General features: G+C 41.9%; 1 protein-coding gene across 2 annotated transcripts in view; it reads left to right on the top strand.

Moving 5' to 3' along the window:
- LOC106592780 (kremen protein 1) overlaps positions 1–15,000 on the top strand; it is a 132,284-nt gene that overhangs the window by 84,157 nt on the left and 33,127 nt on the right. For both annotated transcript variants that reach the window (XM_045695274.2, XM_045695275.2), the window contains exons 4-8: positions 211–335; positions 8,131–8,284; positions 9,810–9,919; positions 10,152–10,247; positions 10,650–10,776. In XM_045695274.2, coding sequence (XP_045551230.1) covers positions 211–335; positions 8,131–8,284; positions 9,810–9,919; positions 10,152–10,247; positions 10,650–10,776 — 612 coding nt within the window. The remainder of the gene's footprint in view (positions 1–210; positions 336–8,130; positions 8,285–9,809; positions 9,920–10,151; positions 10,248–10,649; positions 10,777–15,000) is intronic.

Raw genomic sequence — 15,000 nt, 5'->3', positions numbered from 1 at the left:
TCATCCTCCTCAATCTCAAACAGAGGCTAGAGAATTCCGGTGTGATGATGTTTATTTTGTGCTGGTGTGCGTGTATGATCTCTGTGAGACACAGACTCATCATGGGATTTGTAGTAAATGCCAAATGCAGCGTGTGATTGTTAGTATAGAAACGTATGTCATGCTGAACTACATAGTTAAACCCCCTGCTCTCCTCTCTGTTTCCTGTAGTGCCTGGTAACCTGGGCTGTTTTAAGGACAGTGGCGACCCTCCCACCCTGACAGGGAGCAGTCAGACCTCTAACAAACTCACCGTCCAGAACTGCATCAGCTTCTGCCGTAAACAGAGATACATGGTAAGAGAGACTACACTATGGAGATGTATTGACCATCCCAAATGGCACCTTTATTCCCTACATAGTGCAGTAGTTTTAAATCAGATTTGACCATGGTTTATTGATCATTCCTGATGGCAAATGGTCATATTGGCGGGGCGAATGCTGTCTTCCTTATTTTCTAGACCAGTGGTCACTGGTCAAGATCACTTTCTGAGTCATAATGCATGCTGAGATCTACCGCTCTGATATTTTATTAACATGACTTAAAAAATGTAAGCCCATGCAACATTAACCAATTAAAAACAGTTCTGTAGCACTGAGGTTTGTTCAGTAAGCTATAGGCCCAATACATGCCAATGCATTGTTGTTCGGGTCATTTTTTTTAATTATATCTCAAAATGTGAGGTAGGCTATATGATCACACCGGTAATAGACCCATTGTCATATTACTTGTGAGGCACAGCTGAGTGAGCATACATTTAAATAATTATATTTTTATTTTACTGGGCTGATGGTGCCTGCATCTGATGGTCAGTCTCAGCGGAGGGAGGGAGAGAGCAGCAGACTGAGGGTCCGCCTCTCAACATCCCTCCGCTCTCCCTTTCCTCCACTGACACTGACCAAAAAGGGACACCGTCTTCCAGCTGATGGCGAAACTCGAGTCGCACCGCATTATTTCTGCCTCATGCACAAATTCATGTTATTACTCTTATGAACAGAGAAAGTGAAATATTCATTGATATTAAAAAAGACCCAAGCCGCTAATAATAAAAAGAACGCAAGCCTATAGATACACTTTCCTACTTATTCATTACAGCTGCACCGCTTGTTGTAGTGCTGAGTGGAAATAAGAAGAATGTGCATTTTATGGCTTATTAAAGTGTTGAATACAGTGTTGACAGATCTGAGTAAGAACTTAAACATGAACACACTCATAAAAACAGCAGCTCTAAGCTGTATTCGTTGACAGTCTCGCTCTAGTCATGGTTTTAAACGTTTTGAAATCTCACAGTTTCAATTTTGCCGTAGCTTTCTTTTACAGGCTGACTACTCCGCTCGCGTCGCGTGGGTGAGCGTTGCAAAATGAATTTAGACATCTATATTATTCAATTATTTGTCGTGTCTTTGGCATCATTAAACTGAAGACTGTTATTTTATCAAATCAATTCTCTGTAATTATTATTACGTGATTAAACTAATCATGTAAATGTAATTAACTAGGAAGTCAGGGCACCAAGGAAAATCTTCAGATTACAAAGTTATAATTTTCCTAATATAACTTTCAGATATTTTAATATCTGATCAATTAGTCTTCTAATTAATGAATTATTCTTTACCTCACGTTAGTCTCATTCCAAACGTCGTAAATTGTTGGTTATCTGCACAAACCCAGTCTTCACTATGAGTCATCAATACATCAATTGTCAAAATCATTTATTTATTAACTTACTAAATAATCACAGAAATGCATCACCATACAAATAAAGTAGATATGGTTACAGGGAAATGATAGGGGATGTGCCCTAGTGTGCTAAACCGATATGGTAGACAAAGGTACCGAGAAGGGCGGGAAAGACAAAAGACACTACACAGTTGATAATTATAACAATTGAAATACTAACCCTTTGCACCTGAACGCTCACTCATTCAGGGAATAATTGCAATCAATATATATATTTACGCTCAGGGTGTCGTCGTGATCTCTGTTGGAATCGTCCTTCTTTCTGTTGGAAGTTCATCTGCTCGTCTTTTGTGGTTAGAATGGATACTTCAGAGTCCCATTCAGAAATGTTCTTATAGAATAGATTTTTGGGCAGTTGTCAGCCTTCGCATTCAATGGTACACAATTCCTAGCTGCAGACCAGTAATTAATATCGAAGATTTGCTCTTATTCTGTCTGTATCGATAGTCTCAGAGTTTCAACAACCATTACAACCTTAGCTTATACTCAGGTTTTATGGTCTCTACTCAAACCTTAGCCCTCTCGGTAATCGAGGTAAGCTTGGTCTCCAGGGAAATTCCCAAGGTGGGGATTATATCCAGAACAGTAGGAAAGGGCTGTCCCAGATCAATGTCTGTGCTCATGGGGCGGGCCAATGACTTAGTTAAACTCCAAAGGAAATTGGAGTTTCCTTCATTAAACAGTTTATAATCACATTACATCATTTCACAAATAGTTTTATCTTTACTCATTCATTTTATACAACAATTAGATGCAAGCCTCACAACTGAGACTTGTATAAACAAAGTTATGGTAATGTGGCTGTATTGTCTCTCGAGTTTCACAAACATTAACCTCTCTAGGCTAGGCGGGACGAATTCGTCCCACCTACGTAACAGCCACTTGCAGCCTGTGGCGCGATTTTCAAAATCTTAAAAATCCTATTACTTCAATTTCTCAAACATATGACTATTTTACAGCCATTTAAAGATAACACTCTCGTTAATCTAACCACACTGTCCGATTTCAAAAAGGCTTTACAACGAAAGCAAAACATTAGATTATGTCAGCAGAGTACCAAGCCAGAAATAATCAGACACCCATTTTTCAAGCCAGCATATAATGTCACCAAAACCCAGAAGACAGCTAAATGCAGCACTCACCTTTGATGATCTTCATCAGATGACAACCCTAGGACATTATGTTATACAATACATGCATGTTTTGTTCAATCAAGTTCATATTTATATCAAAAACCAGCTTTTTACATTAGCATGTGACGTTCAGAACTAGCATACCCCCCGCAAACTTCCGGGGAATTCGCTAACATTTTACTAAATTACTCACGATAAACGTTCACAAAAAGCATAACAATTATTTTAAGAATTATAGATACAGACCTCCTCTATGCACTCGATATGTCCGATTTTAAAATAGCTTTTTGGTGAAAGCACATTTTGCAATATTCTAAGTACATAGCCCAGGCATCACGGGCTCGCTATTTAGACACCCGGCAAGTTTAGCACTCACCATAATCATATTTACTATTATAAAAATGTCATTACCTTTTGTTGTCTTCGTCAGAATGCACACCCAGGACAGCTACTTCAATAACAAATGTTGGTTTGGTCCAAAATAATCCATCGTTATATCCGAATAGCGGCGTTTTGTTCGTGCGTTCCAGACACTATCCGAAATAGTAAAGAAGTGTCACGCGCTTGGCGCAATTCCTGACAATAAAATTCAAAGTATTCCATTGCCGTACGTCGAAGCATGTCAACCGCTGTTTAAAATCAATTTTTACGTCATTTTTCTCGTAGAAAAGCGATAATATTCCGACAGGGAATCTCCTTTTCGGCAAACAGAGGAAAAAATCCCAAAGGCGGGGGCGGTCGGGGTCACGCGCATAAGCTAGTGTCTCTTGATGGGCCACTTGAGAAAGGCGATAATGTGTTTCAGCCTGGGGCTGGAATGACGACATTCTGTTTTTTCCCGGGCTCTGAGAGCCTATGGACGACGTGGGAAGTGTCACGTTAGAGCAGAGATCCTTAGTAAATGATAGAGATGGCAAAGAAGTTCCAGAAATGGTCAGACAGGCCACTTCCTGTAAAGGAATCTCTCAGGTTTTGACCTGCCATTTGAGTTCTGTTATACTCACAGACACCATTCAAACAGTTTTAGAAAATTTAGGGTGTTTTCTATCCATATGTAATAAGTATATGCATATTCTAGTTACTGAGTAGGAGTGGTAACCAGATTAAATCGGGTATGTTTTTTATCCAGCCGTGTCAATGCTGCCCCCTAGCCCTAACAGGTTAAATGAAATGGACCGGTCGTAGCTTGATTCTCCCCCGACTGTGTACACATTCTCCAAAACATAGACATTGTTCAGTTCTCAAGTTCTATGATGGAGAAGAGGTTCCTTTGTTCTCCTGTGAAACCTAACACCCTGACTACAACGCTCGCATCGCGTGCGCGAGCATTGCAAAATAAATTTAGAAATCTATATTATTCAATTATTGCACCCACACTGCTCGCACTTGCCAACGAGTGTCTGCGTTGCCAAGGGCTAAAATAGAGGTCAGTTATATTTGTGACGCAGATCGCGCTGCAAGTCCTGCCTCTCCCATATCCTCATTGGTTTATAGAAGCAGGTACCCACATACCACATCTCCTCATTGGTTAAACCCATTTGGGTGACTGAAAGACGAACGAGGTCAGTGGCGGTAATGCACCTAATTTATGAAAGTTGCCAATCGCAATATAAAGTCAAGAGAAGAAAAAGCCTGGAAGGAGGAGAGATGACTAGAAACGTTTCGGTTGACCGTTTTATGTGTGGATTAATTGGCGGAGTAGAGGACCTTGTGCATTTCAGGTAAAATAATAACTCAATGTTAATATCTCAGGACAAATTATCTAGTAACAGCAAGCTAGCTAAATAGGACAAGTTAGCTAGCAAGTGCAAGCTAGCTAGCTAAAATGCCATAAATGTTTAATGCTTTTCGACCTGTCCCCAAATTAATATAATTGGTTCAGAGTTGGTTTTGATATTTTAACCTGCGTGTCGTGATCGCGTTTGGTGTGGGGGGACAAAATACATTTATGCACTATGGCGCACGCGCACAGCCGCTTTGGGTTCCGTGTTATGACTCCTACGTTACTGCAGACTCGGTCATCTGAGCAGTCTGATTGGCCAGCGGAGGCATCGTGCACTTGACTTTCTCTCCAGGCCCACCGGGAAGGCAGAGTTTGTACCTTCAGACACATGAAATGGCAACAGTTTGCCTACCTGGCGCGCAGGGCAGCTGAATTGGCTGCACCTATCACCAACAGCTCGACACTAATAAAAAAATAGGAACACAAGGCTTTATCGTTGGGTTTTTTACAGAAATGTTTGGCGATCGACTAGAAATGCCTTGGAGATCGACAAGTCGATCGCGATCGACTGGTTGGTGACCACTGTTCTAGACTCTGAATATCTGTTTTTAACCATCCTCACATTTCAAATGAATTCAGTGACGCATCAAATGACGACGCATAACAGACAGCTGAAAATGTATGGTCTCACTGGTGCTGACCATGGTTACACTGGCCTTCTATTGTCTACTGACCACGGTTACACTGGCCTTCTATTGTCTACTGACCACGGTTACACTGGCCTTCTATTGTCTACTGAACACGGTTACACTGGCCTTCTATTGTCTACTGACCATGGTTACACTGGCCTTCTATTGTCTACTGACCACGGTTACACTGGCCTTCTATTGTCTACTGACCACGGTTACACTGGCCTTCTATTGTCTACTGACCACGGTTACACTGGCCTTCTATTGTCTACTGACCACGGTTACACTGGCCTTCTATTGTCTACTGACCACGGTTACACTGGCCTTCTATTGTCTACTGACCACGGTTACACTGGCCTTCTATTGTCTACTGACCACGGTTACACTGGCCTTCTATTGTCTACTGACCACGGTTACACTGGCCTTCTATTGTCTACTGACCACGGTTACACTGGTCTTCTATTGTCTACTGACCACGGTTACACTGGTCTTCTATTGTCTACTGACCACGGTTACACTGGCCTTCTATTGTCTACTGACCACGGTTACACTGGCCTTCTATTGTCTACTGACCACGGTTACACTGGCCTTCTATTGTCTACTGACCACGGTTACACTGGCCTTCTATTGTCTACTGACCACGGTTACACTGGCCTTCTATTGTCTACTGACCACGGTTACACTGGCCTTCTATTGTCTACTGACCACGGTTACACTGGTCTTCTATTGTCTACTGACCACGGTTACACTGGCCTTCTATTGTCTACTGACCACGGTTACACTGGCCTTCTATTGTCTACTGACCACGGTTACACTGGTCTTCTATTGTCTACTGACCACGGTTACACTGGCCTTCTATTGTCTACTGACCACGGTTACACTGGCCTTCTATTGTCTACTGACCACGGTTACACTGGTCTTCTATTGTCTACTGACCACGGTTACACTGGTCTTCTATGGTCTACTGACCACGGTTACACTGGCCTTCTATTGTCTACTGACCACGGTTACACTGGCCTTCTATTGTCTACTGACCACGGTTACACTGGTCTTCTATTGTCTACTGACCATGGTTACACTAAACAGTGGCAGGTGTTTGTGTTGTGTGTGAACACATCCGGTTAGATCTGGGTCAGACCCATCTCTCAGACGCCCTCTGCGCTGATGAGCAGTGACAGTCAGTCCGTGTGTGTGTGTGTGTGCCTGTCTGTGTGTGTGCGTGTCAGTCCCTCTCCACAGATCACACTGATGTGATGTGATGTAGTATGGTGTGTTGTGATGCAATGTGGCCTGAGACCGCCATATCTATCTCTTAACTGACTACACTATGACAAACAACCATATTCAATCATGAGTCAGTCAGACAGTCAATGATTTAAGAAGCCCTGAGCAAACATTTTCTGCTCGCTAACGCAAAAGGATTTCACATTGGGTTTTCATCCGAAGTCGTTTCTCTTTTACCTGATAAATAGGTAATGATGAAGCAGTGATTCATGTCCCACAGCCTTTAGTTTTGGATCGGTTGGCAGAGTTGGACACACACACACACTTACACACACAGAGGATCCTGGCTATATAAATTCCAGCTTCATGTGTAACCATTGTGTAACCATGTGTAACCATTTTCAGAATGAGGGAAAGTGATGCTGTACCTTCGTATGAATTCATTTATGGGAAGAAACATTATATAATGGTCCTCTTTTAACGGGAGACACTGGAGCAGTGGCGTGTGTGTGTGGTGTGTGTGTGTGTGTGTGTGTGTGTGTGTGTGTGGTGTGTGTGTGTGTGTGTGTGTGTGTGTGTGTGTGTGTGTGTACACTCGGTGCTGAGCATGACTAGGTTCCATCTGAATTCTGGAAGGAAGTTCAACATGCTTAAAGAGTTTTGACTATCATCCAAATCCCAAATGGCACCCTATTCCCTTTATAGCATACTACTTTTGTCCAGGGCCCTAGGAGAGGAGGGCACATAGGGAACAGAGTGCCATTTGGAATTCACCCTGTAGTTCTTTCTCTCATTTTAATGCAGCCCAGCGCAGCACGGCTTTAGGAAATGTTTGCTGTGTTTGACTAAGAGATGAAGGTTAAACGGTCTGAGGGGCCATGCTATTTCAGGCTGGTTGATTTAGCCCTCTGATGTTTAGATGGTACTCAAAGGGTCACCTTGCATCCCAGATAACACTCCATTCCCTATGTAATGCACTACTTTTGACCGATAGGGCTCTGGTCAAAAGTAGTGCACTATATAGGAAACAGTTTGGGTGCCTTTTGGGACATATCGAAAGTGAGTGACTGTTTCTGTTTGTCTCGAAGCACTGAACTACACCAGACCACATTATTATCATCAAATGCCTGATGGCTTTAGACACTAAAATCACTTCATTTCTGTACAGAAAAACAATCCTTTTTTGGGGGGGGGGGGGGGGTTATGGAATCATTCTGCAAGCCTATTAACATTAGATGGTACTATAACTGTGATCATGTGCCATATCTGTCTTGCTCCGGCTTATCTGCTATCCAGACTTTATGGACTGATTGGATTCACGTTACATTTCTGTTGGCACTAGTAACACTCCATAAGTGTTGCTCTATGGAGGTTCAGGCTCTCCTCTAAAATCTGGTTCCTCTTAATTATTATATATTTTTTTTGTTTCTTTCTCTCATCGAAATGATTATTTCTTTCTCAGTGCTTTATCAAGGGGAAGGCCTGACCCTCTTGTGAAGCGTTACACAAGTGCTAAACAAATAAAGTTAGATTTGAAATTCTAATCTGTTGACTGATTTGCATTTCTCTCTCTGTTCCAAAGCTTGCCGGGATGGAGTCGGGTTATGCCTGTTTCTGTGGCAACGACCTGGACCTGCGTTTCCATGGCAAGGCGCCCAGCATGGAATGCAACCACGTGTGTTTCGGTGACCACACCCAGCCTTGTGGGGGGGATGGATGGATCATCGTCTTCGACAGTGAGTAGGACATCATTTGCTTCGGTCTGTGTACATGTTTGACAGTGAGTAGGACATAATTTGCTTCGGTCTGTGTACATGTTTGACAGTGAGTAGATCATTTGCTTTGGTCTGTGTCCATGTTTGACAGTGAGTAGATCATTTGCCCTGGTCTTGTCCACTACACATGATCTAAACCAACTATAACTTCCCACCGGTGCTTCTATGGTGCTCAAAATAGTTATATGGTGCTTCACCTAATGTGTACAAAGTGGAGTATTTTCTGGTGCATGGAGAAATAAAACTGTATTTTCAAAAGATGACATTCCAGTAAACTGACACATCAATACTCCACAAACCATTGAATAGATGATCTCAGAACCAACGTTGAAAAGAAGTCAGATAACTCAATATGGAAGGATCGTACCACCATCTCAAAACATACTTATTAGAACGGTCATGTGAAGAGAATGTTATATTGCTCCCTTTGTTGTCATAAAACGGTTTGCTGATTTTGGCTGAACAATACATGCTACATTTCTGTTTAATAGGCTACACAAGCATCCAGTTTATGGCAGACAACTGCTAGATAATGAGAGACAGATTTCGCAGCTGAACATGATTACAGTAACGATCAAATGTGTCTTGCTCATTCCAGTCTCATCTTTCCACTATGTGTTAAACTCTTCATTCCACTCTGAATCATTTAAAAAAAAAAATATTTAACTAAGCAAGTCAGTTAACAACAAATTCTTATTTTCAATGACGGCCTAGGAACAGTTTGGTTAACTGCCTTGTTCAGGGGCAGAGCGACAGATTTTTACCTTGTCAGCTCGAGGATTTGATCTTGCAACCTTTTGGTTACAAGTCCAACGCTCTAACCACTAGGCTACCTGCCACCACATCATTGAGAGAGTTTGTTGTATGTGGTTTCTATAATAACTCTGACAACATATGAGTCACTGGGGTGAGTTGTAAAACAGGGTTTAGTTTACATATGAGTCACTAGGGTGAGTTGTAAGACAGGGTTTAGTTTACATATGAGTCACTGGGGTGAGTTGTAAGACAGGGTTTAGTTTACATATGAGTCACTAGGGTGAGTTGTAAGACAGGGTTTAGTTTACATATGAGTCACTAGGGTGAGTTGTAAGACAGGGTTTAGTTTACATATGAGTCACTGGGGTGAGTTGTAAGACAGGGTTTAGTTTACATATGAGTCACTGGGGTGAGTTGTAAGACAGGGTTTAGTTTACATATCAGTCACTGGGGTGAGTTGTAAGACAGGGTTTAGTTTACATATGAGTCACTGGGGTGAGTTGTAAGACAGGGTTTAGTTTAGTTGAATAGGATCCCCATTAGCTACTGCACATGCAGCAGCTACTCTTCCTGGGGTCCACATAAAACATCAAATACACAACAGAACAGCTATACGCTATAACAACATAAACAAACACACTTGTCTGAAAGACTTAGAAACTTTGCACAATGCAAACGTCAATAATGAAACCGTTATTAAGTCAACTGTTTTCTGGCTGTTTAAATCCAGCTCGAGTGGGGGCATGCGGGGGTAACTACTCTGCTCCCTCTGGAGTGGTCTACTCCCCTGACTTCCCTGATAAGTATGGGGCCGGGAGGGTTTGCTACTGGACTGTCCAGGTACGTCTTGGATCTTTACTCTTTTACTGTTAAGGCCTCTATCCTACCCAATATCCCAGTCCTTTAGTTTGCTGTTTTGTTTTGAATGCTGCGTTGTTTTTTTTCTTCAGTTTCTTACCTATTGTAAATTGTATTGTAAAGCTATATATAAAACCTATTGTAAAGCTATATATAATGATATAAATGTGTATTAATAATATATGGTTTCTATATGTCTAATTATTATTATTAGGTCCCTGGAGCCTCCGTGATCCTGTTCAACTTCACCTTCTTTGACATCTCGGACCAGACAGACATGGTTGAACTACTGGACGGCTACACCAACCAGGTAGTTGTTATTACCCTCCTTTTATTATCTCCAATAGTATTTATTTATCTCTATTAGTCATTGTATTTATGTATTTGTGCTGTGAAGTATGTTGTATTGCTTCCTTGTATGACATGTGCTATACGTTACAAAATAAAGTTTGGTTGATTGGTTGATTGGTTGATTGATTGATTGGTTGATTGATCGATTGGTTGATCGGTTGGTTGGTTGGTTGGTTGGTTGGTTGATCGATTGGTGGATTGGTTGGTTTGGTTGATTGGTTGATTGGTTGATTGATTGATTGGTTGATTGATCGATTGGTTGATCGGTTGGTTGGTTGGTTGATCGATTGGTTGATTGGTGGATTGGTTGGTTTGGTTGGTTTGGTTGATTGGTTGATTTATTTATTGGTTGATTGATCAGGTGGTGGCGAGGTTTGACGGCCGTACCCCTCCCCGGGAGCTGGTCAACGTCACTGGAGACTTTGTTATCCTCTACTTCTACTCAGACCGAACCAACCAGGCACAGGGCTTCGCTGTCACGTATCAAGGTGGGTTTACACACACACAGACACAGACACAGACACGCCGAACCAACCAGACACAGGGTTTGCTGTCACATATCAAGGTAAGAGACATGTAGACATGCTGTAGCTAGGGATTTTTACTAGTAAAATCAACAGGTGACGTTCTATTCAAACTCCCTGTCAGAGTAGGTTTCAGGTATTGTTCTCAAATCTGGTCATCAACATGATATCACCCACACAGAGGTTGTTTGGAGGTTGTCTAAACAATTGTGACAGTTGTACAAAAACAAAGTAAGTTTTTATAGTAGCTAAGATAGCAGAGGAGATAATCATTTCCAGATCTCTCTCTCTGAATGATTTCAGTCCCAGCAGAACACCGACTGAACCACATAGACACACACAGAGAACCACATGAAGAAATACATTTCTCATTTCTCTCCGGTAGTTATAATGTGCATGAACAGGTGCAGGCTGACATCCTGGGTCCATGGCAGGGTTTTGCATAGCAACCACACCACCCGCCTGAACATCCGCCCGCCCGCCCGCACACCACACACACCCACACACACACACACACCACACACACACAGCGAGAGGTAGAGGGGGGAAGACAGGCAGGGGAGACTCCAAACAATGCCGCTGGCAGGCACCTTTTCTCTTCTCATTTGCTAGCCAATGCCTCACAGCAGCAGGTGATATTGGTGTTGCATATTTAAATGTTTTGTTTTTCTAGGAAAACATACTAATTCACAGGGTGCATGTTGTTGCATAGCAAGCATTGCTTCTATTCTATCTGTTGTTATTGTGCACTCCATTAATGATGCTGCTATATCGGTGTATTTTATTAACACATCACTATCTTTATTTTCTATTGATGTACACGTCACCTCTCAATCTGAACACACATTTTTATCACACACTCATAATAGAATCAAAGTATTTACTGATAAATAGAAATTCTCTGTTTAGACCAAACTGTTGTAAACATCCACTATTGTTTCAGGTCCATTACTTTAAGGAAAACAGCTCTCAGCACTACTCTCTCTGAGTTAGCTATAATGTCAACCATATCAACTAAGAGCCTACAGGGCTAGAAATCACATACACAACCACCCACACACATAACCACCCACCTAAGCACCCAAACACAACCACCCATACAGAGAGCGAGAGAGAGCTACAGAGGGGGAGAGAGAGCTACAGAGGGGGAGAGAGAGCTACAGAGGGGGAGAGAGAGCTACAGAGGGGGAGAGGGAGCGAGAGAGCTACAGAGAGGGAGAGAGAGCGAGATATACAGATACAGATATACAGATACAGAGAGACAGAGATGCAGAGAGCTACAGAGAGGGAGAGAGAGCTACAGAGAGGGAGAGAGAGAGTGAGATACACAGAGAGAGATATACAGATACAGAGAGAGAGATATACAGAGAGAGATACAGATATACAGATATACAGAGAGAGATACAGATATACAGAGAGAGAGACAGATATACAGAGAGAGATATACAGAGAGAGAGATATACAGAGAGAGAGATATACAGAGAGAGAGAGAGATACAGAGAGAGCGATATACAGAGAGAGAGATATACAGAGAGAGAGATATACAGAGAGAATACAGATACAGAGAGAGAGATATAGAGAGAGAGAATACAGATACAGAGAGAGAGAGATACAGAGAGAGAGAGAGAGAGATACAGAGAGATACAGATACAGAGAGAGAGATACAGATACAGAGAGAGAGATACAGATACAGAGAGAGAGATACAGATACAGAGAGAGAGAGATACACAGAGAGAGAGAGAGAGATACACAGAGAGAGAGATACACAGATACAGAGAGAGAGATACACAGATACAGAGAGAGAGATACACAGATACAGAGAGAGAGATACACAGATACAGAGAGAGAGATACACAGATTAGGAGAGAGATACAGAGAGAGAGAGATACAGATACAGAGAGAGAGAGAGATACAGATACAGAGAGAGAGAGATACAGATACAGAGAGAGAGAGATACAGATACAGAGAGAGAGAGATACAGATACAGAGAGAGAGATACACAGAGAGAGAGATACACAGATACAGAGAGAGAGATACAGATACAGAGAGAGAGATACAGATACAGAGAGAGAGAGAGAGAGACAGATACAGAGAGATACAGATACAGAGAGAGAGAGATACAGATACAGAGAGAGAGAGATACAGATACAGAGAGAGAGAGATACAGATACAGAGAGAGAGAGATACAGATACAGAGAGAGAGAGATACAGATACAGAGAGAGAGATACAGATACAGAGAGAGAGAGATACAGATACAGAGAGAGAGAGATACAGATACAGAGAGAGAGAGATACAGATACAGAGAGAGAGAGATACAGATACAGAGAGAGATACAGATACAGAGAGAGAGAGATACAGATACAGAGAGAGAGAGAGATACACAGATACAGAGAGAGAGAGAGATACACAGATACAGAGAGAGAGAGAGAGATACACAGATACAGAGAGAGAGAGAGAGAGATACAGATACAGAGAGAGAGAGAGAGATACAGATACAGAGAGAGAGATACAGATACAGAGAGAGAGAGAGAGATACAGATACAGAGAGAGAGAGAGAGAGATACAGATACACAGAGAGAGAGAGATACAGATACACAGAGAGAGAGAGATACACAGATACACAGAGAGAGAGAGAGATACACAGATACACAGAGAGAGATACACAGATACACAGATACACAGATACAGAGAGAGAGATACAGATACAGAGAGAGAGATACAGATACAGAGAGAGAGATACAGAGAGAGATACACAGATACAGAGAGAGATACAGATTAGGAGATACAGATACAGAGAGAAAGATACAGATATACAGAGAGAGAGAGAGAGAGAGAGAGAGGGATACATATATACAGTGATACAGAGAGAGAGAGATACATATATACAGAGAGAGATACAGAGATGCAGAGAGAGAGATACAGATACAGAGAGAGAGATACAGATACAGAGATACAGATACAGATATACAGAGAGAGAGAGAGAGAGAGGGATACATATATACAGAGATACAGAGAGAGAGAGATACATATATACAGAGATACAGAGATACAGAGAGAGAGATACAGAGAGAGAGAGAGAGAGAGATACAGAGAGAGATACAGAGAGAGATACAGAGAGAGAGAGAGAGATACAGAGAGAGAGAGAGATACACAGATACACAGAGAGAGAGAGAGATACACAGATACACAGAGAGAGAGAGATACACAGATACACAGAGAGAGAGAGATACACAGATACACAGAGAGAGAGAGATACACAGATACACAGAGAGAGAGAGATACACAGATACACAGAGAGAGAGAGATACACAGATACACAGAGAGAGAGAGATACACAGATACACAGAGAGAGAGAGATACACAGATACACAGAGAGAGAGATACACAGATACACAGATACACAGAGAGAGAGATACACAGATACAGAGAGAGAGAGATACACAGATACAGAGAGAGAGAGATACACAGATACACAGATACAGTGAGAGATACACAGATACACAGATACAGAGAGATACAGATACAGAGAGAGAGATACAGAGATGCAGAGAGAGAGATACAGAGATGCAGAGAGAGAGTTACAGAGAGAGAGATACAGAGATACAGATACAGAGAGAGAGATACAGATATACAGAGAGAAAGAGAGAGAGCGATACATATATACAGAGATACAGAGAGAGAGAGAGATACATATATACAGAGAGAGATACAGAGATGCAGAGAGAGAGAGACAGAGAGAGAGATACAGATACAGAGATACAGATACAGAGATACAGATACAGATATACAGAGAGAGCGAGAGAGAGGGATACATATATACAGAGATACAGAGAGAGAGAGAGATACATATATACAGAGATACAGAGAGAGAGATAGAGAGAGAGAAATACAGAGAGAGATACAGAGAGAGAGAGAGATACAGAGAGAGAGAGAGATAGAGAGATACAGAGAGAGAGAGAGATACAGAGAGAGAGAGAGAGAGATACAGAGAGAGAGAGAGATACAGAGAGAGATACAGAGAGAGAGATACAGAGAGAGAGAGAGATACAGAGAGAGAGAGATACAGATATACAGAGAGATACAGAGAGAGAGAGATACAGAGAGAGAGAGAGAGATACAGAGAGAGATACAGAGAGAGAGAGAGAGATACAGATACAGAGAGAGAGAGATACAGATACAGAGAGAGA

The sequence above is a fragment of the Salmo salar genome, chromosome 15, assembly GCF_965601325.2.
Source record: "Salmo salar chromosome 15, fSalSal1, whole genome shotgun sequence".
NCBI classification, from domain to species: domain Eukaryota; kingdom Metazoa; phylum Chordata; class Actinopteri; order Salmoniformes; family Salmonidae; genus Salmo; species Salmo salar.
This window is presented reverse-complemented; position numbering and strand designations above follow the sequence as displayed.